Source organism: Pecten maximus, chromosome 15 (assembly GCF_902652985.1).
Source record: "Pecten maximus chromosome 15, xPecMax1.1, whole genome shotgun sequence".
Classification (NCBI taxonomy): Eukaryota; Metazoa; Mollusca; class Bivalvia; order Pectinida; family Pectinidae; genus Pecten; species Pecten maximus.
In genome coordinates, this window is record NC_047029.1 from 13891726 (window position 1) to 13919534 (window position 27809).

The 27809-nt window shown below is 37.5% G+C and overlaps 2 protein-coding genes across 2 annotated transcripts in view; one reads left to right on the forward strand and one right to left on the reverse strand.

Annotated features, from left to right (window-relative positions):
• Positions 1-1261: 1261 nt before the first annotated feature.
• LOC117344077 (UMP-CMP kinase 2, mitochondrial-like) lies at positions 1262-12768 on the forward strand. Its single transcript, XM_033906728.1, has 5 exons — positions 1262-1949; positions 5508-5640; positions 6306-6507; positions 8880-9107; positions 11750-12768. Exons 1-5 carry the CDS (start codon positions 1263-1265, stop codon positions 11889-11891), a joined length of 1392 nt encoding a protein of 463 aa, XP_033762619.1. The 5' UTR covers position 1262; the 3' UTR covers positions 11892-12768.
• Positions 12769-16647: 3879 nt separating this feature from the next.
• Positions 16648-27809, reverse strand: part of LOC117343161 (probable ATP-dependent RNA helicase DDX23) — a 32131-nt gene continuing 20969 nt past the window's right edge. The window contains exons 9-14 of the mRNA XM_033905487.1: positions 26128-26273; positions 25468-25645; positions 24573-24812; positions 20693-20953; positions 19970-20144; positions 16648-17416 (exon numbers count right to left, since the gene is read on the reverse strand). Coding sequence (XP_033761378.1) covers positions 17190-17416; positions 19970-20144; positions 20693-20953; positions 24573-24812; positions 25468-25645; positions 26128-26273 — 1227 coding nt within the window. The 3' untranslated portion in view covers positions 16648-17189. The remainder of the gene's footprint in view (positions 17417-19969; positions 20145-20692; positions 20954-24572; positions 24813-25467; positions 25646-26127; positions 26274-27809) is intronic.

The window sequence follows — 27809 nt, forward strand, 5'->3', positions numbered from 1 at the left end:
GATTTTAAACAAGGGTGTCTGCGTCGCCAAATATCTTCAAATGACAGATCAGTTATTAGTTGTTTTGGTAGAAATTTAATATCCTGGATCAAAACTTTTTTATAATAATATCACCAATAACAGTCACATTTTAGATTTTTTTTTTAATTTAGAGAGAGGAGATCGCCAAGGCGACACTCTCTCGCCTTATATATCTATTCTTGTAGTAGAACTTTTAAGCGGGCTTTAAAAAATGAAGATGATGTTGTTGATATAAAGATAAAAGAGGAATATTTGATAAGTCAGTAGGCAGACGCCACTAGTTTAACTCTTACTCATGAACCTAAATCTTTAAAACACTGCTTTGGATATTTTAGATAAATTTGGAGATTGTTCTGGATTGGTAGCAAATTAAGACAAAACACAGGCTAATTAGCTAGGGGCAAAACGAGGTTGTGGTGAAGTACGAACTTTGGAATATATAATCAATACACAATTAACATGGAAGAAAACGAATTCCTACAAGTTAGTCCATTATCATATCATTTAATAAATCTTCCTTCTTACCGGCTCTAATTAAATTAGTATATACACGAAGAAATAACGATTTGGTCGTTCATACAACTGTATATTCTTTCTTGTCAGCGTTTTGTCGGTAATTTTAACTTCTTGTTGGTTCCCGTTCCCGTTAAAAACTAAGATAAAGAAACAATTTTATCAATCATTTTCTCTCTTGTCGGTAATGCAAACCTTGCCAACATATACATATATATTAAAACATGTAATTAAATTAGTGCAAATCAAGAAATAAAAAAAAAACATTGTATTGTTCATTTTCTTGTCGGTAATTCAAAGATCGTGTTGGGAACATTACAACCGACCACAAACAATCGAAATATAACAAATTAAACATTGTATTAAGGAATAAAAATGATTTTATTGTTCATTTTCTCTCTTGCCTGTAATTCAAACCTTGTCGACATATACATATAGAGTCTATTAATTAATACATATAATTAACTTAGTATACAGCCAATTCCAGAAAATAATCCAAAATTTAAAAAAATAATAATAATAAAACATCATATTTAGTTATATAAACGATTTTGTTGTTCATTTTCTTTCTTGTCGGCTTCGTGTCGGTATTTCTAACTTCTTGTCTGCTCTTGACGGTAAATCTAGTTTCTTTTCGGTTTTTGTTGGCTCTTGTCGGTAATTAGTGAGACCGAAGATGAAGAAGCCTCGTTGTAAAGCGAAAGTAAACAATATGCTATATGAAGAACATGCTTGGCGCGTTATGTGGACCTATTTTAAAACAAGCGCTAAACTGCGGTAAGAGTATTAGACCGCTTACACAAGTTCACGTGGGAAAACTGTGGAAGATGTCATATTCAGCTGAACACCCCGGTGAATTTACGTACATTGCGTTTCCTGACAAACCAGCTTACTTGTCGAAACTAAATCGAAACGGCACGAGACTCGATGAACTAGTGCCAAGCAATGCCAGTGAAATCGCAAGTGGTGTTCATGGGAATTACACACTACTTGTCATTCAACCCCAAGTTCCGAAAGAAAACAAGCTGACAAAATACATTCAGACTGGAACTATATCCCAAAGAATAATTCGAGATCTTCCCGATTTCCCTGGCGGTTTTTCTCTGTGTTATTCAACTGTATCCGGTGTTGTTGAACGAGGGGTATGTGTGTATTTCAAGGACGAGGACCGGAACGACACCATTCCAAAAATAAAACGTATTCTGAATGAGCATAACATCAGCAGCTACTTTAAATTGATTAATAACGGAAACGGAAAATTCATAAGAACTAAACATGATGTTACAAATGGAGATATTGTTGATGAAGCAGAGTATTGTCTGACTGAAAGCATAACTCAATCAGCCATCTTTACTGTACCGGATTTCACACCTGTCTTCCATGATTATGCAAGAACCAGATTGATTTTACAAAAGGTACAAACATGAACCGTACAGTATATATTATTGATAGAGTCCATCATACATGTATGTACAATGTAGGCAAAGGGAAATTCTACCCGAGGGTGCAGAATTTGTGACCTCATATTCTATACACCCTCGGGTTGAATTTCCTATCCCACATACCTAACATATGGTGGACTATTTTTCTCACACCTTTTCCGTGAGATGCATGGGTAAATTGATCCAACATGGCAAAAGTATGGTGGCTCGTTAGGGCCAAGTATAAAATCTCGCATTCTCGACCTTAGGTTGAAAACGCGACGATGAGGGAGCGAAAATGCAAGAATGCGAAAGAGTGAAAAATGCAAGAATGCGAAAACTTGACAGCGAGAATGTGAAAACGCGACGGCGAAAACGCGAGATTAATCTCGCACTCTCGCCATCGCGATTTCACATTCTCGCCGTCAAGTTTTTCGCATTCTCACGTTTTCTACCTAAGGTCGATAATGCGAGATTAGGCTTTAACGACTGCCCTCGCACTCTCGCTCCCTCGCATAACAATGTTTGCTTATTTTCTGGAGGAACATAATAAGGATATACATTACGTTGGATATATATATATGTGAGGAAGCAAGAGTGCGAGGACAGCCGTTAAGGCCTAATCTCGCATTCTCGCTCTCTCGACCTTAGGTCGCAAATGTGAGAATGCGGAAACTCGATGGCGAGAATGCAAAATCGCAATGGTGAGAGTTCGAGATTAATCTTGCCTTTTTGCATTCTGGCCGTCAAGTTTTCGCATTCTTGCGATTTCGTTCTTTTGCATTCTCGTGTTTTCGCTCCCTCGTTGTCGCGATTTCGCATTCTCGTGTTTTCCACCTTAGGTCGGGAATGCGAGATTTGATATTTGGCCCTAACGAGCCACCATACAAAACCATACAGCAACTTTGTGACCAACAATAAAACCGTTAAGATATTTGGAAAGATGAGAAAAAAGGATGTCATAGGATCTTATTTGCGTCAGAAAAAGTCTAATTTTCAGAAAAGGACCAGTTTCTGTCATTGGTATACCCATTATTCAAGTTCTGTTCAAGTTATATTTTTAACTTAGACTTTTTAGCTCACCTGGTCCGAAGGACCAAGGTGAGCTTATGCCATACCGTGGCGTCCGTCGTCCGTCCGTCCGTCCGTCCGTCTGTCCGTCAACAATTGACTTACTTGACTTCTTCTTCATAACCCCTGATCGGAATTTGAACAAATTTGATCAGAAGCATCCTTATGGGTAGGGGACTCAAAATTGTACAAATGGTGTGGCTGCCCCCCTGGGGGCCTCTGGGGCGGGGCCAAAAGGGATCAATTTGGCGCTATTGATATAAACGACTTCTTCTCTGAAACCAAGCAATGGCTATCGCTCATATTTGCCTGGTAGCATCACTATGGGGTGGGGATTCAAAATTGTACAAATGATGGGGCTGACCCCCCAGGGGCCAGAGGGGTGGGGCCAAATGTGGTCAATCTGGCTATATTGATATAAACGACTTCTTCTCTGAAACCGAACAATGGCTGTCGCTCATATTTGCCTGGTAGCATCACTATGGGGTGGGGATTCAAAAGTGTACAAATGATGGGGCTGCCCCCCTGGGGGCCTCTGGGGCGGGGCCAAAAGGGGTCAATTTGGCGCTATTGATATAAACGACTTCTTCTCTGAAACCAAGCAATGGCTATCGCTCATATTTGCCTGGTAGCATCACTATGGGGTGGGGATTCAAAATTGTACAAATGATGGGGCTGAGGGGCGGGGCTGAATGTGGTCAATCCGGCTATATTCATATAAACGACTTCTCTGAAACCAAGCAATGGCTATCGCTCATATTTGCCTAGTAGTATCACTATTGGGTGGGGATTCAAAATTGTACAAATAATGGGGCTAACCCCCCAGGGGCCTGAGGGGCGGGGCCGAATGTGGTCAATCCGGCTATATTCATATAAACGACTTCTCCTCTGAAACCAAGCAATGGCTATCGCTCATATTTGCCTGGTAGCATCATTATGGGGTGGGGATTCAAAATTGTACAAATGATGGGGCTGACCCCCCAGGGGCCTGAGGGGTGGGGCCGAATGTGGTCAATCTGGCTATATTGATATAAACGTCTTCTTCTCTGAAACCGAACAATGGCTGTCGCTCATATTTGCCTGGTAGCATCACTATGGGGTGGGGATTCAAAAGTGTACAAATGATGGGGCTGCCCCCCTAGGGGCCTCTGGGGCGGGGCCAAAAGGGGTCAATTTGGCGCTATTGATATAAACGTCTTCTTCTCTGAAACCATGCAATGGCTGTCTCTCATATTTGCCTGGTAGCATCACTGTGGGATGGGGATTCAAAATTGTACAAATGATGGGGCTGACCCCCCAGGGGCCTGAGGGGCGGGGCCAAATGTGGTCAATCGGGCTATATTCATATAATTGACTTCTTCTCCTGAACCAAGCAATGGATATCTCTCATATTTTACTGGTAGCATCACCTTGGGGTAGGTATTTGAAATTGTACAGATGTCGGGGCCGACCCCCCTGGGGCCAAAAAGGGTCAGTTTGCAGAATTGATATAAACGACTTCTGCTCTGAAACTAAGCAATGGATATTACTCGCATTTGTATGGTAGCATGGTTATGGGGTGGGGATTCAAAATTGTAAAAATGTTGGGGTTGATTCGGGCCACCAGGGGGCTAAGGGGTGGGACCAAAAAGGGTTCAATTTTCGCTAAATTGATTTAAACAACTTATTCTCTGAAACTTAGCAATGGTTTGACTGGTAGCATCCTATTGGGGTAGGGATTCAAAATTGCATAAAGGAAGGAGCTGACCCCCCAGGGGGCAGGGTCAAAAGGGGTCAATTGGTCTAAACAAGTTCTTCTCTGAAACTAAGCAATGGATATCACTCACATTTGTGTGGTAGCATCCCTATGGGGTCGTGCCAAAAGTCAATTTCATTTCATGGATTAATGCACTTTTTGACATTTTTAGTATTAAAATAAAACCAATGTACATGTACCCATATAAAATGCTTATGATATATATTGACATAGCAATACCAGCAACAAATATACTTAAGCATCATTCTTGTTTCATATCTCATGAAACCAGGTGAGCGATACAGGCCCTCTGGGCGTCTTGTTCACTTAGAGTAAAAGCAGTTCTCAGCATGCACTACTGGGTTTTTCATTTAGGGTAAAAACAGTTCTCAGCATGTATGCACTGTAGGGTTTTTCGCTTCGGGTAGAAGCAGTTCTCATTATACACTCCAGCATAATTTTGATCTCAGTTCTGCCTACATTGTAGTGCCAACTGGCAAAAGAACAATACTAATTACGCCTATCTAACACAATGTATAAACCACACTGATACACTGCTTTTACAATTGCAATATTTGTTTACATTCATTTTTAGAATAGAATAGAAATTAGATGTACATTCTTCATCAAATTTGTCTGTGTTAACTATCATTTACTAATGAAAAACACAATCTCCACCTTTATAACTGATGATACAATCATGAATGTATTAAAAACAAGTTTATTTTGAATGATTTATTTTGTAGACATTAGCTGTGCCAGAGGTGGCGGAGCTCCTGAATATTGCTGACTGTTTGTTACTACAAGACTTAAATGTCCAGCAGCTAGAGGAAAACATGAAATATCCATTTGTTGTGGTTGAAGGCATGGATGCCACAGGTACATGTATGGTGGTATTTATTTGCCTATACAACTTGGTGTTCTAAACAATCCAATTCCCAATGTGTTTCAGCCTTATTTTTTCCCCCAAAATGAACTTTAAAATTCCCAGTTGATCATGAGATGATTGTTTGAAATCCTGAAAAATCAAGAAATTATTTAAACATTTTATTCAAATTTTTATATTGGCCTGGCATTTATCAAGTTTCACCAGACTTATATAGAAAAATTAGTAAAATGTAAAAAAAAATCCAGAATTTGTTTTGGAATCCTAAAAAATCTAGAAATACGTAATATTTTTGGAGTTTTTTTTAAACGTTAAGATAAACCATAAAGAACAGAAAATAGAACATGAAAAGGATGAAAATTAAGGAGAGTCAAGGAACATAATCTGTGCATTCCACCATGTATTATGTAGAGCTTGAATTTACATTTTCACAATAAAACGGGATAAAATGCCACTCTTAGAAACAATGATTTTCCAAAATACCTAAGAAAAACACTGAGGTACATTGAAACAATGATTAACTACAGCCTTGGTTAGGACCAGAAATAAAAATGTGTGTATTAAACTATTCTCTTTATCTACCTATTTGGACAAATATTATTCTGACATATTAGCAGTCTGGTATTGATCAAATGATAATTGATTTTTTATCTGTCAGGGAAGACAACTCTCACAAAGATTCTGAAAGACAGACTTACAGCTGTGCGATTTTACACGCCTCCACCACCAATTGAACATCTGCGTAAAGTCTTCGACCGTTTACCAGAGCTAGTCCGTAGAGCTTACTACAGTATTGGTAACTACATCGTTGCTATGGAAATCTCCAAGGAGTGTAAGGAACGAGCAGTTGTTATGGACAGGTAACAGAATTGTTATGGACCAGTGAGCTTATGCCATGGTGCAGCGTCTGTCGTCCGTCTGTCGTCCGGCTTTCGTCCGGCTTTCGTCAACATTTCCTTTAAATACTTATTAGTCCTGAACGCCTGAATGGATTTTGATGAAATTTGGTCTGAAGCATTATTGGGCAAAGGGGATCAAACGTTGTATAAACAGAGGATGTGGCTCCCCTGGGGCCGGAGGAGCGGAGCCCAATAGAGGAAATTGAGTTAAGTTCTTTAAATCCCTACTAGTGCTGAATGCTTGAATGGATTTTGATGAAATTTATTCTGGAGCATTATTGGGCAAAGGGGATCAAACGTTGTATAAACAGAGGATGTGGCTCCCCTGGGGCCGGAGGAGCGGAGCCCAATAGAGGAAATTGAGTTAAGTTCTTTAAATCCCTACTAGTGCTGAATGCTTGAATGGATTTTGATGAAATTTATTCTGGAGCATTATTGGGCAAAGGGGATCAAACGTTGTATAAACAGAGGATGTGGCTCCCCTGGGGCCGGATGGGTTGGGCCCAGTAGGGAAAATTGAGATTAATCCTTTAAATCCCTACTAGTCCTGAACACTTGAATGGATTTTGATGAAAATTTGTCTGGAGCATTATTGGGCAAAGGGGATCAAACGTTGTATAAACAGAGGATGTGGCTCCCCTGGGGCCGGATGGGTTGGGCCCAGTAGGGAAAATTGAGATTAATCCTTTAAATCCCTACTAGTCCTGAACGCTTGAATGGATTTTGATGAAAATTTGTCTGGAGCATTATTGGGCAAAGGGGATCAAACGTATAAAGGAGGATGTGGCTCCCCTGGGGCCGGAGGGGCGGGGCCCAATAGGGGAAATTGAGTTAAGTCCTTTAAATCCCTACTTGTCCTGAACGCTTTAATGGATTTTGATGAAATTTAGTCTGGAGCATTATTGGGCAAAGGGGATCAAACATTGTATAAACAGAGGATGTTGCTTCCCTGGAGCCGGAGGGGCAGGTCTGAGTAGGGGAAATTTAGGTTAGTCCTTTAAATCCCTACTTGTGCTGAACGCTTGAATGGATTTTGATGATATTTAGTCTGGAGCATAATTGGGGAAAGGGAATCAAACATTATATTAATGGAGGATGTGGCTCCACTTGGGCCGGAGGGGTGGGGCCCAGTAGGGGAAATTGAGGTAAATCCTTTAAATTGCTACTAGTTTAAACCCTTGAGATCCCCACCCCATAACCATTTATAGCATTGCTGGATATCAAGAGATAAACACAATCCTGTTATAGATATAGGTCCTAGGGTCTTTCCTCACCCCTAGGGACTTAGTTTCTTTGATATATCTTTGAAATCATTGGGATCCCCACCCTATAACCATGTATAGCACTGTTGGTCATAAAGAGATAAACACAATCATGATAAAAACATAGGCCCTGGGATCTTTTCCCACTCCTAGGGACTTAGTTTCTTTGATATATCTTTGAAACCATTGAGATCCCCACTCTATAACCATATACATGTATAGCATTGTTGGGCATAAAGCAGATAAACACAATCATGATGTAAAAATAGGCCTTAGGGTATTTCCCCACCCCATAACCGTTTATAGCATTGTTTGACATCAACAAATATAGGTACAGTGTATTAACAAATAGAGCATGAACATTATTTTGATGTTTGGTCAAATCCACCTTATCACTATATTTGGATTATCACTATACAGTATTTGGATTATCGCTATATTAGAATTATCACCATATTAGAGTTATCACCATATTTGGATTATCACTATATTAGGATTATCACCATATTAGAATTATCACCATATTTGGATTATCACCATATTAGAATTATCACCATATTAGGATTATCACTATATTAGGATTATCACTAAATTAGGATTATCACTATATTTGGATTATCACTATATTAGGATTATCACTATATTTGGATTATCACTATTAGGATTATCACTATATATACAGTATTTGGATTATCACTATATTTGGATTATCTTTATATTTAACTTAGACTGAACATAGTACATACAATTGTATACACAAATGTATATATTTCATGGCTACGTAGCAGATAACTACTCACTGCAGATTCTTTTGTCTGGATATGTATCAATCTAATTCTGTTTGAATTATAAAAAGTATGCTTGACTATAATTTTCCCTTTAACAAAGAAAAATTCTTGCCCTTGGGATGGTTGTAGGCCAAGCAGTTATGGTTTTTTTTTCACGCCAAGTGCAATTTTAAACCTGAACAACGTTTTAGAAGGATCTCAAGAGCTTTGTAACCTTACATATGAATTGATACATCTTATGTAAGGTGTCAAGTAAAACTTTCTATATGTACTTTGTGTATAGGTACTGGCACAGTACAGCAGCCTACGGGATCGCTAACGAGAGTAGTGCAGGTGACCTACCTGGGAGAGGTCACTCGGTGTACCAGTGGCCGACGGATTTACTACGACCAACTGCTGTGCTGTTCCTGACAGTTGGAGAAGAGATACGGAAACAGAGGCTCCAAGGGCGTGGGATAGAGAAAACATTTGAGGAACGAAGCCTGGACAAGGACCAGCTGTTCAGGCAAAGGTAAAACTTCAGTTTGAGGTGAAATAAAACGCGTACATGTATGACAAGCGCCCCAAGGTGGGATATTAACTTCTGACTTAATGATAGAGATTTACCCTAGCTGTCTTTTTCTTCTGATCAACAAATCACCTCCTCATCACAGCTGGCATATTTGGGGTGCTAATTGAAAATCCTATCATGGTATAACAGGAAGGATTAATGAAAAAAACAGAGCTTCAACTGGTGACCTCAATGTATCTCTAGATTAAAGGAAAATTCCCAGGGGCCCGAGCTATAAGTATAACCTGTCATCCACTTTTATAATGATACTGTTTCCATTGTATTCAAAACACTTCATCTTCAGGATGTTATCAGGTTATTTCCGCACAAATTGAATTTATTGGAAAATAATAAGGTAGTCTGCCATGTGGTATTTTTGGGCGTCATTTTCAGTGTATGAAAGTATATATGAAAATTCAAATCCCATAGCCCAAGTCATATTTCGATAGACCAATTTTTTAAAACATTGTTGAAAGTAGCATAACTGTCACGCAAATGCTTGCATCATCCAGTAATAACACAGTGATGGGTAAAATAAACTCTATTGTAAGCTCTGATTTCATATGATCATTTGTCAGAAAATAATTGAATGTTGTTTTCATGAATTGTAATGTATGTCAGGGCTCAAACTTTCCTTAGCCAATGGGGCCAACACTTCGAAATTTTACATAGACCGACCAGGTTTTCTATAGCCTCGGACCATCGGTTCACCTTTACTTTCGAACACTGCATTTTCAAGATCAAATTCATGTATGTAAGTCAAATATCAAGTGTGTGTTCCTTTAAAGGGTTTTGACCGGTTTATTCTGTATTACCTGTGCTCGTACCGTATTCCAGTTCGTCTAATAGTGTGCCAGTTACGACATCCGCTGACAACTACCTTCGTATATTCGCACTTGGGGGGCATGACTAGTTTTGAAGTTACATTAGATAAGTTTGTGGTTTTTTAGCTCACCATCATCAGATTTGAAGGCTATTCAAATCGCCTTGCGTCCATGGTCTGTCCGTCCCTCAGCCCGTCCGTCCCTCCATCCGTAAACATTTCTTGATATCGCTATTTCTCAGAGAGTTTTGAAGGGATCTTTCTCAAATTTCATATGCATGTTCCCTTTGGTCTGTAGTTATGCAAATCATATTTTGGGACCAATCGGAAAACAATATGGCCGACAGGTACCCATCTTGAATTTTGACAACTGAAGTTTGTTATCGCTATTTCTCAGAAAGTACTGAAGGGATCTTTCTCAAATTTCATATATGCAGGTTCCCCTTGGTCTGTAGTTATGCATATATCATTTTAGTCCAATCAGAAAACAACATGGCCGACAGGCAGCCATCTTGAATTTTGACAATTGAAGTTTGATATCGCTATTTCTCAGAAAGAACTGATGGGATCTCTCTGAAATTTCATATGTTCCCCTTGGTCCGTAGTTATGCTTATTGCATCTTGGGACCAATATTTTTGCTGATATCGAAGCCTTTTGGTCCTTTGTGACCTGGGCCTCGATCGGTACATTTATGTGAAAAATTTCAATGCATGCATTTTGTATTATTTTGTTTAAATTATGTCATATGTTTTAAATATGCCTATTTACAATCAAAATACAAACATAACTAACATTTTAAGGGCCCAATCCTGTAGTAATCTTTTGTACCTGCACTAACTGCATTTAATTTGAATGTGAATTAAAAAAAAAATAAACACAAAAAAAAACTTGAATGATTCATATCATTTTGTTGAACTTAAAAATATGACCATTTACAATCAAAATAAATACATAACTGGGGCGTATTTGAAAGGCCTGATCCTGCCCATAAGATGCGCGATTTGGCCTGATCCTATCCTGCAAATCATTTTATGGTCCCCCACAACTCATGCGAAAATGTCAACACGTTTTATTATTATGTTAAAATTATGTGATGTTTTAAATACGCCCATTTATATTCAAAATGGATACATAAGCATTGCCAAACAGGTCAGTTTCTATTCTGATCCTTCCCGATTCTACCCAATCATGCCAATCGTCTCGGCCTTTCACTACATGTAAATTTGAATCATCCTCTGTATTGTTTAAATATGAATGAATAAATAAATACATACACTGCATTTCTGCCAATTTTTTTATTTAGTTAATATGTATGTCACTTAATTGAGACAAAGCCAGGGTCAGATTCATTGAAATTTCAAAAATCTTCTTCTCAAGACCCAAAGATATCAGAATCAAACACTCTTTATAGATGGAATTAAGGGTCTTCAGGTGCTTTACCAAAATTGTCAATTTCATGACCCTGGGGTCACAATGTTTGCCCCTGGGGAGGGAGTAAACTTTACTACAGTTTATATAAGGAAATCCTGTTTTTGAATATCATTTGATTATTATTGGAATTCAGTCTAACTTGATTCAACTAAGGAGTTTTGTCGACGACAGTTTGATGTTGGCGCTGCCTGACCTCAAGAGGTTGATGGGTGGGGCTAAAAATGGTCAAACTAACTGAAATATTTCCAAACTCATGTGACCATTAAGGCCCATGGGTCTCTTGTTTTAAAGTCGCTTACTATAATTAAGGAGACAAAAGTAATACATTCTTTTTGTTAATTTATTCAGATTGTGCGATTCCTATCGACAAATGGAGAACCCAAGCCTTGTAGAAGTTGATGCCAGTGGGACAGTGGAGGAGGTAGTCAAGAGTGCCATTGACAAACTGGCCAACTGTGGGGTTCATATCCCTAATGATACAATTGAGTAATGCAAGGAACTATGGGGTTCAACCATAAATTATTCCTCTAAACAGTATTTGTACAAACAACAATCACTAAAATATCAACAATAACAATTACCGACTAGAAATTGTCATGGGCAATTTGACGGGCTTTTCACACCTTTGACACCTTTAAGGGAGCATTTACCTTGAATGTAGGTCAAATCATTTTTTTAAACAAACTTGTTGAGCCGTCATTAAACATGCTACAAACCAAATATCAAGTCTCTGGGCCTCTTGGCTGTTCAGAAGTAATTCAAGATTTTAGCCTGTTTTACCCCTGTGGCCATGAATTTAGGTCAAGGTCATTTATTAGAACAAACTTGATAGCTCTCTATCCAAGCATGCTACAGGCCCAATATCAAGTCTCTAGGCCTCTTTGAGAAGATGTCGTTTAAAGAGTTATCAGTGATTGTGCAATCATGAATTTTTTTTAAATGGCGTACCACCTGAACAGGAAGTGCTATTGAAAGGTACTTAAATCATCAGAACGACATACATCATCGATCGTTCACTTGGTTGATTTAATCAATAGCTTTATTTGTTGATGTCTAACAATGCTTATGGGGTGGGGATCTCCATTTCTTCAAAGATATAACCCAGAAACGAAGTCCAGACTCAGCATGATTTTGGCCTATTTTTTGGGCCTTAGAGGAGTGGTCCAATACGGGAAATTGAGGTGATGAAATTTGGTCAAGAGCATTATTTGGCATGTTGTATGTTGTATAAGTGAAGGATGTGGCACTCTTTTGGTGGGAGAAATGAGGCCCAATAGGGGAAATATTCCAAAAAAAGATTTTTTAAATACTTTCAAGAATGACAGGATTTACTCCACCTGTAGTTTGAACCTTTGTTGGGAGAGGCAGTTCAAAAGTAGGAAAATATTTGAAATATAACTTAAATTACAGTATTTTGCCATAATTCTTAAATAACCAGGTGAGCGATGTAGACCCTCTAGGCCTCTTGTTTAAAAATGATGCACTATAAGATTACACTCGAGGAATTATTCCTTCAAAATATTCTCTCAATTTAACTAAATTTACCAATATGATAAATTAAATAGAACCATATGGACTATTGATAGACTATAAAAGCATTAGTATAAAAGACACAGAAAAAATTACAAAATATGAACGTCGGTTATATACTTGTCATCCCTAGGATGAACGTCAGTTGATATATTTGTCATCCCTAGGATGAACGTCAGTTGATATATTTGTCAACCATAAGGAATGGACGGCAGTTTATACACTTGTCAACCATGAGGAATGGACGACAGCTTATATACTTGTCAACCATAAGGAATGGACGGCAGTTTATATACTTGTCAACCATAAGGAATGGACGACAGTTTATATACTTGTCAACCATGAGGAATGGACGACAGTTTATATACTTGTCAACCATAAGGAATGGACGATAGTTTATACACTTGTCAACCATGAGGAATGGACGACAGTTTATATACTTGTCAACCATAAGGAATGGACGACAGTTTATATACTTGTCAACCATGAGGAATGGACGACAGTTTATATACTTGTCAACCATGAGGAACAGACGGCAGTTGATATACTTATCATAGTTTGTTCGGCTTATGCTTTAAACAGAATTGTTCATCTATATGCTTCTAGAAATTTTGCTATATTTAATCTTCCATTGTCAATAATTTGTCTTAATGAATATAATATCAATATTCCACAAAATATAAAAATATATGTAATAAAATGTACTAGTCCTGCAATTCTGAAAAAGATTGTAGACAAATTGAATAATGTGTACCAGTGAAAATGAATATTTGTCCATCGTCAGGTTTATTTTCTATGTCCATGTTTGTTTAACTTGTATAACTAGATTATCAGTTTTTGTGTTGCCTTAAAAAGGTGACATATAGGTATTACTATGTCGGCGGCGTTGTCGTCCGCAAAAGGGTTTCGGTCCAATAATTTGAGATCCCTTCGGCCAATCAAATTCAAACTTCATACAGTGCTTCCTTACCAAAAGTGCTTGCTTGGGATTGCTTTTCAAGTTCAAAGGTCAAAGGTCAAGGTCACTGTTTCTATTAATAGAAAATTAATTTCCATGCAATAACTAAAGTTACCTTCGGCCAATCAAACTCAAACTTCACACAGTCCTTCCTTACCAAAAGTGCTTACTTTGGATTGCTTTTCAGGTTCAAAGTTCAAAGGTCAAGGTCACTTATTGTTAATAGAAAATTGGTTTCCATGCAATAAATCAAGTTCCCTTCAGCCAATCAAACTCAAACTTCACACAGTCCTTCCTTACCAAAAGTGCTTGCTTGGGTTGCTTTTCAGGTTCAAAGGTCAAGGTCACTTAGTATTAATAGAAAATTGGTTTCCATGCAATAACTCGTTTTTAAAATTCAAATCCTAGATTGCTTTGCAGGTGACACATCCACGTCCATGGAATTCTTGTATTTTTGGATGTCCATGTTTGTAAACCTATATCATCAGTTTTATTTTTGGATGTTCATATTTGTATAACTAGGTCATCAGTTTTATTTTTGGATGTCCATATTTGTATAACTAGGTCATCAGTTTTATTTTTGGATGTCCATATTTGTATAACTAGGTCATCAGTTTTATTTTTGGATGTCCATATTTGTATAACTAGGTCATCAGTTTTATTTTTGGATGTCCATATTTGTATAACTAGATCATCAGTTTTATTTTTGGATGTCCATATTTGTATAACTAGGTCATCAGTTTTATTTTTGTATGTCCATGTTTTTATAACTAGGTCATCAGTTTTATTTTTGGATGTCCATATTTGTATAACTAGACAATCAGTTTTATTTTTGTATGTCCATATTTGTATAACTAGATTATAAGCTTTATTTTTGGATGTCCATATTTGTATAACTAGGTCATCAGTTTTATTTTTGTATGTCCATGTTTTTATAACTAGGTCATCAGTTTTATTTTTGTATGTCCATATTTGTATAACTAGATTATAAGCTTTATTTTTGGATGTCCATATTTGTATAACTAGATCATCAGTTTTATTTTTTGTTTTTTTTTATTGTATGTTTTTATGATTGTAGATAATCAGTTTTATTAAATATTTCAACACCAAATTCCTGCTTCGTGTGGTTGTTTTGTTGGTATACTTCATGGATCTTTTTATATTGGTTTATCTAAGAATCGTTAACCTTGCTGAAACAGAAATGTAACCCTGGTAAATATTAGCAGCTGTACAGTCTGAGAAACTAAATTCTCTTTAGGGCTTTACATTGGTGTCAATGTAACGGAGAGCATGATGGATATAATTTATTTCACTGCTTCCACAAGGAATCTAATCCAGGTGCTTCCACAAGGATTCCAATCAGGGTGCTTCCAAAAGGAATCTAATCAGGGTGCTTCCACAAGGAATCTAATCCGGGTGCTTCCACAAGGATTCCAATCGGGGTGCTTCCAAAAGGAATCTAATCAGGGTGCTTCCACAAGGAATCTAATCAGGGTGCTTCCACAAGGAATCTAATCAGGGAGCTTCCACAAGGAATCTAATCCGGGTGCTTCCACAAGGAATCTAATCCGGGTGCTTCCACAGGGAATCTAATCAGGGAGCTTCCACAAGGAATCTGATCCGGGTGCTTCCACAAGGAATCTAATCAGGGAGCTTCCACAAGGAATCTAATCAGGGAGCTTCCACAAGGAATCTAATCCGGGTGCTTCCACAAGGAATCTAATCAGGGTGCTTCCACAAGGAATCTAATCCGGGTCCCCTAGATTGCTTAGTTATATTCTCAAACAAACAAGCCAAAGAGAACTTCTCTCTAGCCAAGCAGAATATTGCGGCCAGTAAATGTATTACAATGGTTATAACAAAAAGGTGATTTATATTAACAGGTGTTTGGTAAAGACAAAACAATATATGATGCATTGTAGTACAGTTATGGATGTAGACTAGAGATATATTAATACAATCGCACAATTCAAGAGATTGATAGTCTATAGATAGGTGACTTTGATAGAGAGGTAGTCCGGACTTCTCTACAGGTGGAAACAAGAATAACAGGGAGTCGGGGAAACAATAATAACATCAGAGTCGGGGAAACAATAATAACATCAGAGTCGGGGAAACAATAATAACATCAGAGTCGGGGGAACAATAATAACATCAGAGTCAGGGAAACAATAATAACATCAGTCGGGGAAACAATAATAACATCAGAGTCAGGGAAACAATAATAACATCAGAGTCAGGGAAACAATAATAACATCAGAGTCAGGGAAACAATAATAACATCAGAGTCAGGGAAACAATAATAACATCAGAGTCAGGGAAACAATAATAACATCAGAGTCGGGGAAACAATAACATCAGAGTCGGGGAAACAATAATAACATCAGAGTCGGGGAAACAATAACATCAGAGTCGGGGAAACAATAATAACATCAGAGTCAGGGAAACAATAATAACATCAGTCGGGGAAACAATAATAACATCAGAGTCGGGGAAACAATAATAACATCAGAGTCAGGGAAACAATAATAACATCAGAGTCGGGAAACAATAATAACATCAGAGTCGGGGAAACAATAATAACATCAGAGTCGGGGAAACAATAATAACATCAGAGTCGGGGAAACAATAATAACATCAGAGTCGGGGGAACAATAATAACATCAGAGTCTATAGAGGCCTTTGTACTATATCTTAGTTAACATTTACGATCAATGTTCCTTCTGGTCAGATGACCTAAAAATAAAACGGCTCTTCATTGTTTTTAAAGACATTTATTTAATACACTTTGACATTTCAAACTGAAATTTTTTCACTGATTATAATTCAGTCTCCATAAAATCTTGATGACACTATTGGAGACTTTGTCTCCCTTTCAAGATGTTTACCAATAGGTATACTGTTTACTAACGGCTGTTTACCAATAGGTATACTGTTACCAATAGGTATACTGTTACCAATAGGTTTACTGTTTACTAACGGCTGTTTTATAGCTATCTGAGCAGGCGGGCTGGGAGGCATTTTTCAGAGACCACATCACCCATATAATATAAAACATCTTAATTAGGGAAATGGAGTTTTCCCCCATCCACCCATCAAACTTTGATAGAAGTGCCTTCCACCCCTACCACACAAATAATTATGGAATAGCTCAAAGAAAATATTGCTAATAGTAAGTGTTGAACATATTTTTCTTAGTTTGTAATGCTCAAATTTATACCATAAAATGTCATGAATGTCTAACAGAAATGATTCAGATGGCTGGCATTTCCTCACTGAAGTTTCTTGCACAATTCTAACTTATGTGAGAAATATGGTCTCGTCTTTACGTTTTTTCTGTACAACTGTGCCCGGTTTATGCTGGGCTTCGGAATGATTAGCTAGTTCTGGGGGACATGTTGAGATAGGACTAGCTAAGATAGTTTGTTTGAGGTCATAGAATACTGGCGAATCATCCTGAGTTAAGAAGGTCACAGCTATACCATTCTTGCCGGCACGTCCAGTTCTACCAATACGATGAGTGTAGTCTGGAAAACAAAACAAAACTCAATGTATCATACAGTGTAATGCAAAAGTGTGTATTCTTGTGGTCCAGATTCTTTCTATACTGCTAAATAATTTGTATGCTTAAGATCTTGAAGGAAATGCTCGTCTACAGGAAGGCCAAAAGGCTGTTATAGCTAAATGAATTAGTAATCATTGAAGGAACTTTGTTAAAATGTCTTCAATAACATACATTGTTTTACAGGAATAAGCCCAGGGGACCAGACTGACAATTTGCAAAATTAAGCGACTGGTCTTACTCTTAAATTAGATCTTGCCTCGAAATGTAAAAACAGTGCCATTTAGGTATTAGGTGGTTTTAATTAAAGTTAATTATTACACAGATCTTCATTTGAAATTTTACGTTATGGCACACGACAAACAAATATGTTTGATAACAGTTAGCAAAAAGCATGAAGTAAGTTATTTTAGACTAATAGAATCTATCATGGGTCTGTTCCGTGGACAGGGATATCTCAACCCGAGTGTAAGAGTTTGGCCAGTCAGCACGAGGCTTGCTGAGTGTTGGCCAGCCTAACTCTTACACGAGGGTTGATATATCCTTGTTCGCAGAAAAGACCCGTGATTGATTATTTTTCTCACATATTTGCAACCAAACGCAAGTTTTTAAGAAAAATTTTCATCGCACCATCTTCAATGCTCCTTGGAATGTGAGTCAAAATTTATGATGTCATCATTTATGACTTGGTTACTCAACGTAAAATGATGATGTTACGTTATTGTGAGCAGCATCATTTAGCACGTGCCGGCTGTCTTTACCCACCCTGTGTAAGATCGATTTATCTTTTCCCTAGCAACCGCCGGATAACCCTGTGAAGTATGGGAGAAAATGTACTCCCTTACGTTCTATACTCTCCCTTACCTTCTATACTCTTACAGACAATGTACTCCCTTACCTTCTATACTCGTGTAGACAATGTACTCCCTTACCTTCTATACTCGTGTAGACAATGTACTCCCTTACCTTCTATACTCGTGTAGACAATGTACTCCCTTACCTTCTATACTCTTACAGACAATGTACTCCCTTACCTTCTATACTCTCCCTTACCTTCTATACTCTTACAGACAATGTACTCCCTTACCTTCTATACTCTCCCTTACCTTCTATACTCGTGTAGACAATGTACTCCCTTACCTTCTATACTCGTGTAGACAATGTACTCCCTTACCTTCTATACTCGTGTAGACAATGTACTCCCTTACCTTCTATACTCGTGTAGACAATGTACTCCCTTACCTTCTATACTCTTACAGACAATGTACTCCCTTACGTTCTATACTCTCCCTTACCTTCTATACTCTTACAGACAATGTACTCCCTTACCTTCTATACTCGTGTAGACAATGTACTCCCTTACCTTCTATACTCTCCCTTACCTTCTATACTCGTGTAGACAATGTACTCCCTTACCTTCTATACTCTTACAGACAATGTACTCCCTTACCTTCTATACTCTCCCTTACCTTCTATACTCTCCCTTACCTTCTATACTCTTATAGACAATGTACTTCCCTACCTTCTACACTCGTGTAGACAATGTACTCCCTTACCTTCTATACTCTTACAGACAATGTACTCCCTTACCTTCTATACTCTTACAGACAATGTACTCCCTTACCTTCTATACTCTTACAGACAATGTACTCCCTTACCTTCTATACTCTTACAGACAATGTACTCCCTTACCTTCTATACTCTCCCTTACCTACAATGTACTCCCTTACCTTCTATACTCTTAGACAATGTACTCCCTTACCTTCTATACTCGTGTAGACAATGTACTCCCTTACCTTCTATACTCGTGTAGACAATGTACTCCCTTACCTTCTATACTCGTTTAGACAATGTACTCCCTTACCTTCTATACTCGTTTAGACAATGTACTCCCTTACCTTCTATACTCTTTTAGACAATGTACTCCCTTACCTTCTATACTCATGTAGACAATGTACTCCCTTACCTTCTATACTCGTTTAGACAATGTACTCCCTTACCTTCTATACTCGTTTAGACAATGTACTCCCTTACCTTCTATACTCGTGTAGACAATGTACTCCCTTACCTTCTATACTCGTGTAGACAATGTACTCCCTTACCTTCTATACTCGTTTAGACAATGTACTCCCTTACCTTCTATACTCGTTTAGACAATGTACTCCCTTACCTTCTATACTCGTTTAGACAATGTACTCCCTTACCTTCTATACTCGTTTAGACAATGTACTCCCTTACCTTCTATACTCTTACAGACAATGTACTCCCTTACCTTCTATACTCTCCCTTACCTTCTATACTCTCCCTTACCTTCTATACTCTTACAGACAATGTACTCCCTTACCTTCTATACTCTTATAGACAATGTACTCCCTTACCTTCTATACTCTCCCTTACCTTCTATACTCTTACAGACAATGTACTCCCTTACCTTCTATACTCTCCCTTACCTTCTATACTCTTACAGACAATGTACTCCCTTACCTTCTATACTCTTACAGACAATGTACTCCCTTACCTTCTATACTCTTTGTCATGTCATAGTTGATCACCATGGAGACATCCTTGATGTCGATACCACGTCCTGCCACATTTGTTGCGACCAGGATATCCTTTGTGCCGTTTTTCAAACTAGACAGAGCGAACTCTCTCTGCTCCTGTCCCTTCCCTCCGTGGAGTGTGATTGCACTGTACTGTTAAGTAGAAGAAATCATGTGGTGTTATTACACAAACACAAAAACTGTCAATTGGTCACAAGTTGTAGGTATTTTATAAACTTAACTCCTTCACTTTATTCACTCTGCTTTGTGCCGGCCTACAATTCATATTTATTTACTCCAAGATTTATAGTAAAAGACAATTTTATGTGATATCTCCATGGCAACCTGTCAGCAATATTTTCATGAGAACATGTCAACACATATCCATGCATATGGGAAACCTGTGAAATTCATCTACATGAGAATATTTCAATATAATTTCCATTAATAGAAAACCTGTGAAAATCATCTACATGGGAATATTTCAATATTATCTCCATAGAAAACCTGTCAACATCTCCATGGAATTACATCAACATACCATCCACAGAAACGTTACGTTGACATGTTCACAGAAAAATATGTCGTCAACATCTTCAGGTGTGTGCATGTCAACATCCATGGCAACATGACTCGAGTCAAATTTTCAATGGAAACATTTCAGTCACATGAAACAATAATGCAAGAAATAAATATCTTACTCCCATCTTCTCGAGTGACTTTGCCAGTACATCTGCACCCTTCTTCTGGTTGACAAAAATGATGATGGGTGGATCGATTCCCTGTTCCAGGATAGTGAGAAGCTTCTTTCTCTTCATGTTACTTGTGACAATGTGTACGATTTGTTCCGTCCTCTCCGTAGGACGACCAGCGGAACCAATATATACAACAGCTGGCCTCCGAAGGTAGGTACGTGCCAGACGCTCAACAGGGGGCGGCATGGTGGCGGTAAACATGACGGTCTGCAAAACCACAAAAGAAAGTAACTATATAAGTTATGTTACAAATATTTTCCTACTTTTTGATCTGGCCTCTCCCAACAATGGTTCAAACCCATATGTGGACAAAATTAAATCTTAAACAAGAAGCCGCAAACCTTGGCATTATTCCCCGCGCCCCGCAGTTGGTATGAAAACCCAAATACATGTATATATCAAGCTCAAAGTAACAGTTATTAAGGAAACAGTAATTTGGTATTTTTGATTAAGTTTCCATGGTGACAGAAAAAATACCGAAAATGGAAGGTCCTCAATAGCAAAAGGCACAACTAGGGCACTAGTCTGATATATACAGAAAGTTTCAAGGAGCTGGGTCGAACGGTTTTTGAGTTATAGCCCGGAAACAAAAGGAAACAGTAATTTGGTATTTTTGACTAAGTTTCCATGGTGACAGAAAAAATACCGAAAATGGAAGGTCTGCAACAGCAAAAGGCACAACTAGGGCACTAGTCTGATATATACAGAAAGTTTCAAGGAGCTGCGTTGAATGGTTATGGAGTTATAGGCCGGAAACAAAAGGAACAGTAATTTGGTATTTTTGATTAACTTTCCATGGTGACAGAAAAAATACCGAAAATGGAAGGTCCAAAATAGCAAAAGGCACAACTAGGACACTGGTCTGATATATACAGAAAGTTTCAAGGAGCTGAGTTGAACGGTTATGGAGTTATAGCCCGGAAACAAAAGGAAACAGTAATTTGGTATTTTTCATTGATTCCATGGTGACAGAAAAAATACCGAAAATGGAAGGTCACCAATAGCAAAAGGCACAACTAGGGCACTAGTCTGATATATACAGAAAGTTTCAAGGAGCTGAGTTGAACGGTTATGGAGTTATAGCCCGGAAACAAAAGGAAACAGTAATTTGGTATTTTGACTAAGTTTCCATGGTGACAGAAAAAATACCGAAAATGGAAGGTCCAAAATAGCAAAAGGCACAACTAGGGCACTAGTCTGATATATACAGAAAGTTTCAAGGAGCTGCGTTGAACGGTTTTGGAGTTATAGCCCGGAAAAGAATCTCGGACGGACACACGGAGCCCAATTTAATATCCCCCGCAAACGCGTTTCGCGGGATAAAAAGAAGGATTTAAAGTGTTTTGCTACAGTTCCCTTATTTGGCCCTGCCCACTGGCTTTACCCAAGGGTTCTTCAGCTTCAAATTTGCTCAGCATTTTATGACTGGTATGGATCTATATGAAAAGTTGAAGGATGACGGACGCGGCTCCATGATATACCCTGGGGGTAATAAGCTCTCATTGGTCCTACAAATATCTCTATACAGATTGACTGCCCAGAAAATGTCCATCATAAAATGGTATAAACTATATACCAGTAATTGACACCTTTTCTTGATCATTAAACCATAACAATTGATCTTTTACTATGTTGTTCGACATACCCCATAACCCATATGTATCAATTTTCCCCTTCATCGGATAATATTTAAATTTCAACCAATCAGTGGCTTCCAGTACGTTACCACGGCAACCAATATTTCTGAAAATGTTACCATGTTGTTCGGCATATCTCATAACCCATTTGTATGAATTTTCATCTTAATCTGACAATATCTAAATTTTGACCCCTATATACCCAATTGTTTTTACCAAAATTGGAAACAAAAATCCAAAAAATGGAAATTGGCTCTGGTGGCCATCTTTGATTTCCGATCACAAAAATGAAATCATGCGTGCACACCCCCTGCCTAAAATGAGTGGTGGAAGGTCAAGGGAGCACTGTATCTGTAGAAATGACCTAGATCAACTTCAGAGTTGCTGTAGAATCAGTTGAGCAATAAAGGCCCATTTGACCTCTTGTTTAAAATCATATTGTGTATCTCATAAAATAGAGCTTGAGACCCTTGAAAATAATATTAACAGCAGTGGTTATATATACAAGAGGATTGTTAATTCAGGCTAAATGTAAAAATAAATGAGGTACATTATACCCATTATACTGAGGTTATACTGTACACTAAGTTACATTATACTGAGGTTATACTGTACACTAAGTTACATTATACTGAGGTTATACTGTACACTAAGTTACATGATACCCATTATACTGAGGTTATACTGTACACTAAGTTACATTATACCCATTATACTGAGGTTATACTGTACACTAAGTTACATTATACCCATTATACTGAGGTTATACTGTACACTAAGTTACATTATACTGAGGTTATACTGTACACTAAGTTACATTATACCCATTATACTGAGGTTATACTGTACACTACGTTACATGATACCCATTATACTGAGGTTATACTGTACACTAAGTTACATTATACCCATTATACTGAGGTTATACTGTACACTAAGTTACATTATACCCATTATACTGAGGTTATACTGTACACTAAGTTACATTATACTGAGGTTATACTGTACACTAAGTTACATTATACTGAGGTTATACTGTACACTAAGTTACATTATACTGAGGTTATACTGTACACTAAGTTACATTATACTGAGGTTATACTGTACACTAAGTTACATGATACCCATTATACTGAGGTTATACTGTACACTAAGTTACATTATACTGAGGTTATACTGTACACTAAGTTACATTATACCCATTATACTGAGGTTATACTGTACACTAAGTTACATTATACTGAGGTTATACTGTACACTAAGTTACATTATACCCATTATACTGAGGTTATACTGTACACTACGTTACATTATACCCATTATACTGAGGTTATACTGTACACTAAGTTACATTATACCCATTATACTGAGGTTATACTGTACACTAAGTTACATTATACTGAGGTTATACTGTACACTAAGTTACATTATACCCATTATACTGAGGTTATACTGTACACTACGTTACATTATACCCATTATACTGAGGTTATACTGTACACTAAGTTACATTATACCCATTATACTGAGGTTATACTGTACACTAAGTTACATTATACCCATTATACTGAGGTTATACTGTACACTAAGTTACATTATACTGAGGTTATACTGTACACTAAGTTACATTATACTGAGGTTATACTGTACACTAAGTTACATTATACTGAGGTTATACTGTACACTAAGTTACATGATACCCATTATACTGAGGTTATACTGTACACTAAGTTACATTATACTGAGGTTATACTGTACACTAAGTTACATTATACCCATTATACTGAGGTTATACTGTACACTAAGTTACATTATACCCATTATACTGAGGTTATACTGTACACTAAGTTACATTATACCCATTATACTGAGGTTATACTGTACACTAAGTTACATTATACTGAGGTTATACTGTACACTAAGTTACATTATACCCATTATACTGAGGTTATACTGTACACTAAGTTACATTATACCCATTATACTGAGGTTATACTGTACACTACGTTACATTATACTCATTATACTGAGGTTATACTGTACACTAAGTTACATGATACCCATTATACTGAGGTTATACTGTACACTAAGTTACATTATACCCATTATACTGAGGTTATACTGTACACTAAGTTACATTATACTGAGGTTATACTGTACAGTATAATACAGGTATCTGTACACCGTACCTGTCTGTATTTTTTTGTAGTGTTAAAGTTTTCCAGCATCTTTTCATCATCTTCTGCGTCTTCCGTGTCAGGTTTCATGTTGGTAACAGGCAGGTACTCAAGGATATGCTGTACATCAGGCTCGAAACCCATGTCAATCATACGATCTGCCTCGTCCATAACCACATATGTACACTGATTCAGAACAAGGTAACGGTTCTCTAATACATCAATAAGACGTCCAGGGGTAGCAATCACAATCTACAAACATATATATGATATAAATCATGACAAGCAATCATGACCTAAAAACATACAAGTACAGTATGACACTCAGGGCTACAATTATGCTTTCAAAACATACAAGTATGATTTGACATTCTGGGCCAGCAATCACAACCTTATAACATACAAGTATGATTTGACACTAAGGGCCAGCAATCACAACCTTATAACATACAAGTATGATTTGACACTAAGGGCTAGCAATCACAACCTTATAACATACAAGTATGATCTGATGCTAAGGGCTAGCAATCACAACCTTATAACATACAAGTATGATCTGATGCTAAGGGCCAGCAATCACAACCTTATAACATACAAGTATGATCTGATGCTAAGGGCTAGCAATCACAACCTTATAACATACAAGTATGATCTGATGCTAAGGGCTAGCAATCACAACCTTATAACATACAAGTATGATATGATGCTCAGGGCTAGCAATCACAACCTTATAACATACAAGTATGATTTGACGCTAAGGGCTAGCAATCATAACCATTGGAGGTGGTAAGGATACAAGTTGGTGCTCCCATGTTGTTGTATGACATTGTGTTGTTGACCCACGATTGGAGGCGGTAAGGGTACAAGATGCTATTTAACACTGCCAGTGTCCACCATATTTCTTTACCTCACATCCTTGTCGTAGTTTGAATCCCTGTTCCTCCCTTGAGATACCACCTATTATGGCTACAGTACGAAAACCTAAGTTCACACTGAACTTCATGGTCTCGGCCTCGATCTGCTGGGCCAGTTCACGAGTCGGAGCTAAAATGATAGCGTAGGGTCCCTGATCGGCCTCCTCCATCCTACAAAAACATTGTGTGGAACAAGATAAGAGAGCTCAGCTGGTACATGTTTCAGCTTAAAAAAAAGTGTGGAGTAAATGCTTTGGTTGTTTGCAAAAAAATAAAGTAATCACCAAAGACAGTGGAAGCGGTGACCTGCTAGTACACATGCAATCACAAAATCTTTACCAGCCCCTGGACCGCAATGTTAAGTGGATCATGAAGTTTGCTAAGCATTATCTTAGTTGAGATTAAATTTATTAATAAGTCAATATGTGTTCACTATTATGGCAACATTCACAGTAATTTATTGGAACTCTTCAGTGTGGGACACCATGTTGTTACATGTAAACAAAACCATAAGAGATGGAGTGTGCATCTTGTATATAACTAATATTCCAATCTGGGTTTGATTTTTTTAGTTGTACAGCAGCATGACAAAACTGTCTTAGCCTTTCCTAACTATATTTTACCTGGCTTCAATTTACCAGACCATAATTTACCTGACTATCTTAGGAAGAGACTGAATCCACTTGAGTAGAGGGATGAGGAAAGCAGCCGTTTTACCACTGCCAGTTTCGGCGATGCCGATTATGTCACGATTCTGTAGACCAATGGGAATGGCTTGTCTCTGGATAGGGGTTGGTTCCTGTGCAAGAAAAATTTAAATATTGAAATAAGGAAAGTGATTGTACTGCTATACTAGCTAGTACATGGTATGTACAATTTATAGTCTTACATTCATGGGATTTACTTTACACACACATATATATAGAGTTGTACAAATACCTTCAGGTTGGTTGTTACATATTACATTCTTAATCATAATTTGGGTTTGATAAGGTGATGAATATGTAACTGAGCTGAGAAATAAGTAATGATTTAAATATATTAATTCTACCAATTGGAGTTAATCTACATCTTTTCCACATAGTTAGAAGTGACTTTAATTTTAAAATTATTTTATCAAAATTCAATCTTGGTATCTCACTTAAATTGATAGAGTAATCAATTCCCCAAAAAATTAAACTTATCCCTATTCCATAAAAGATTAGGTTCTGGAAGGAAAGTTTCCTCACTATAGTTCTTACTAACTATCCATACAACCTGTGTTTTACTGGTATTGACTGAATGTATATCTTGGAAAAACCATGAAGTTTATTAACCGACTCCCTTAAAGATCTTTCTGACCCATCTAGTATCAAACCTTTGCCTTCAGCATATTGTTAATATAATATATCTACATATTCAATCTGTATCCCTTTGATTTCATTATTGGCCCTTATTCTAGCAGCTAACACTTCAACACAAAGGATAAAAATATACGGGGAGACCGGATCCCCCTGACGACAACCACGTTGAATAATAACAGGTGTAGAGAGATTTCAACCCTGATTAACTAAAGAAGATACATTAGTGTGTAATGTCTTGACCCATTTTCTGATACCAACTCCAAAATTGAAATAATTTAAAATCTTATCAATAAACATCCACGAAACAGAATCGAAAGCTTTTTCCAAGTCTATCATGAGTATCATTCCTGGAATATTCAAATCTTATGCATAGCACATTACATCATATAGAGTCCGAATATTTTCCCCAATATATCATCCTACTGATCGATCTAATCCTATGAAAAATGACCCCAGAAGCAATTCTGTATACAATGTTTAAAAGAGTAATTGGTCTCCCGTTTTTTCAAAGCTTATCTCCCTTTGGTTACAAGCAAGTACATGTAATTATACCTTGTCTTTGAGTTACAGAAAGCTGGCCTATTGAGAAACTATTATAATTTGTTGATCACACGACAAAATCACCTAAATACTTTCACAAATTTTCTAAAAATTCTGCTTTGAAGAAATCAAAACCTGTTGCTCTTATTATTTTTTCATATTTTTTAGTGTCTTGCTTAAACCTTCTAAGTTTTCTGATTCTAGATTCATAATGGACAATTAACAAGGTAATTTGTTTTGATTTGTTTTTATTTAACGTCCTACTAACAGCCAGGGTCATTTAAGGACGTGCCAGGTTTTGAAGGTGAAGGAAAGCCGGAGTACCCGGAGAAAAGCCACCGGCCTACAGTCAGTACCTGGCAACTGCCCCACGTAGGTTTCGAACTCGTAACCCAGAGGTGGAGGGCTAGTGATAAAGTGTCGGGACACCTTAACCACTCGGCCACCGCGGC

Bases quoted from the DNA above. Each gene is read 5' to 3' on its own strand.
- LOC117344077 (XM_033906728.1), top strand. From the start codon at position 1,263: ATGCTTGGCGCGTTATGTGGACCTATTTTAAAACAAGCGCTAAACTGC. The intron at 1,950-5,507 runs GTACAAACATGA...TTTATTTTGTAG, and splicing joins CCAGATTGATTTTACAAAAG to ACATTAGCTGTGCCAGAGGT. The intron at 5,641-6,305 runs GTACATGTATGG...TTTATCTGTCAG, and splicing joins TGAAGGCATGGATGCCACAG to GGAAGACAACTCTCACAAAG.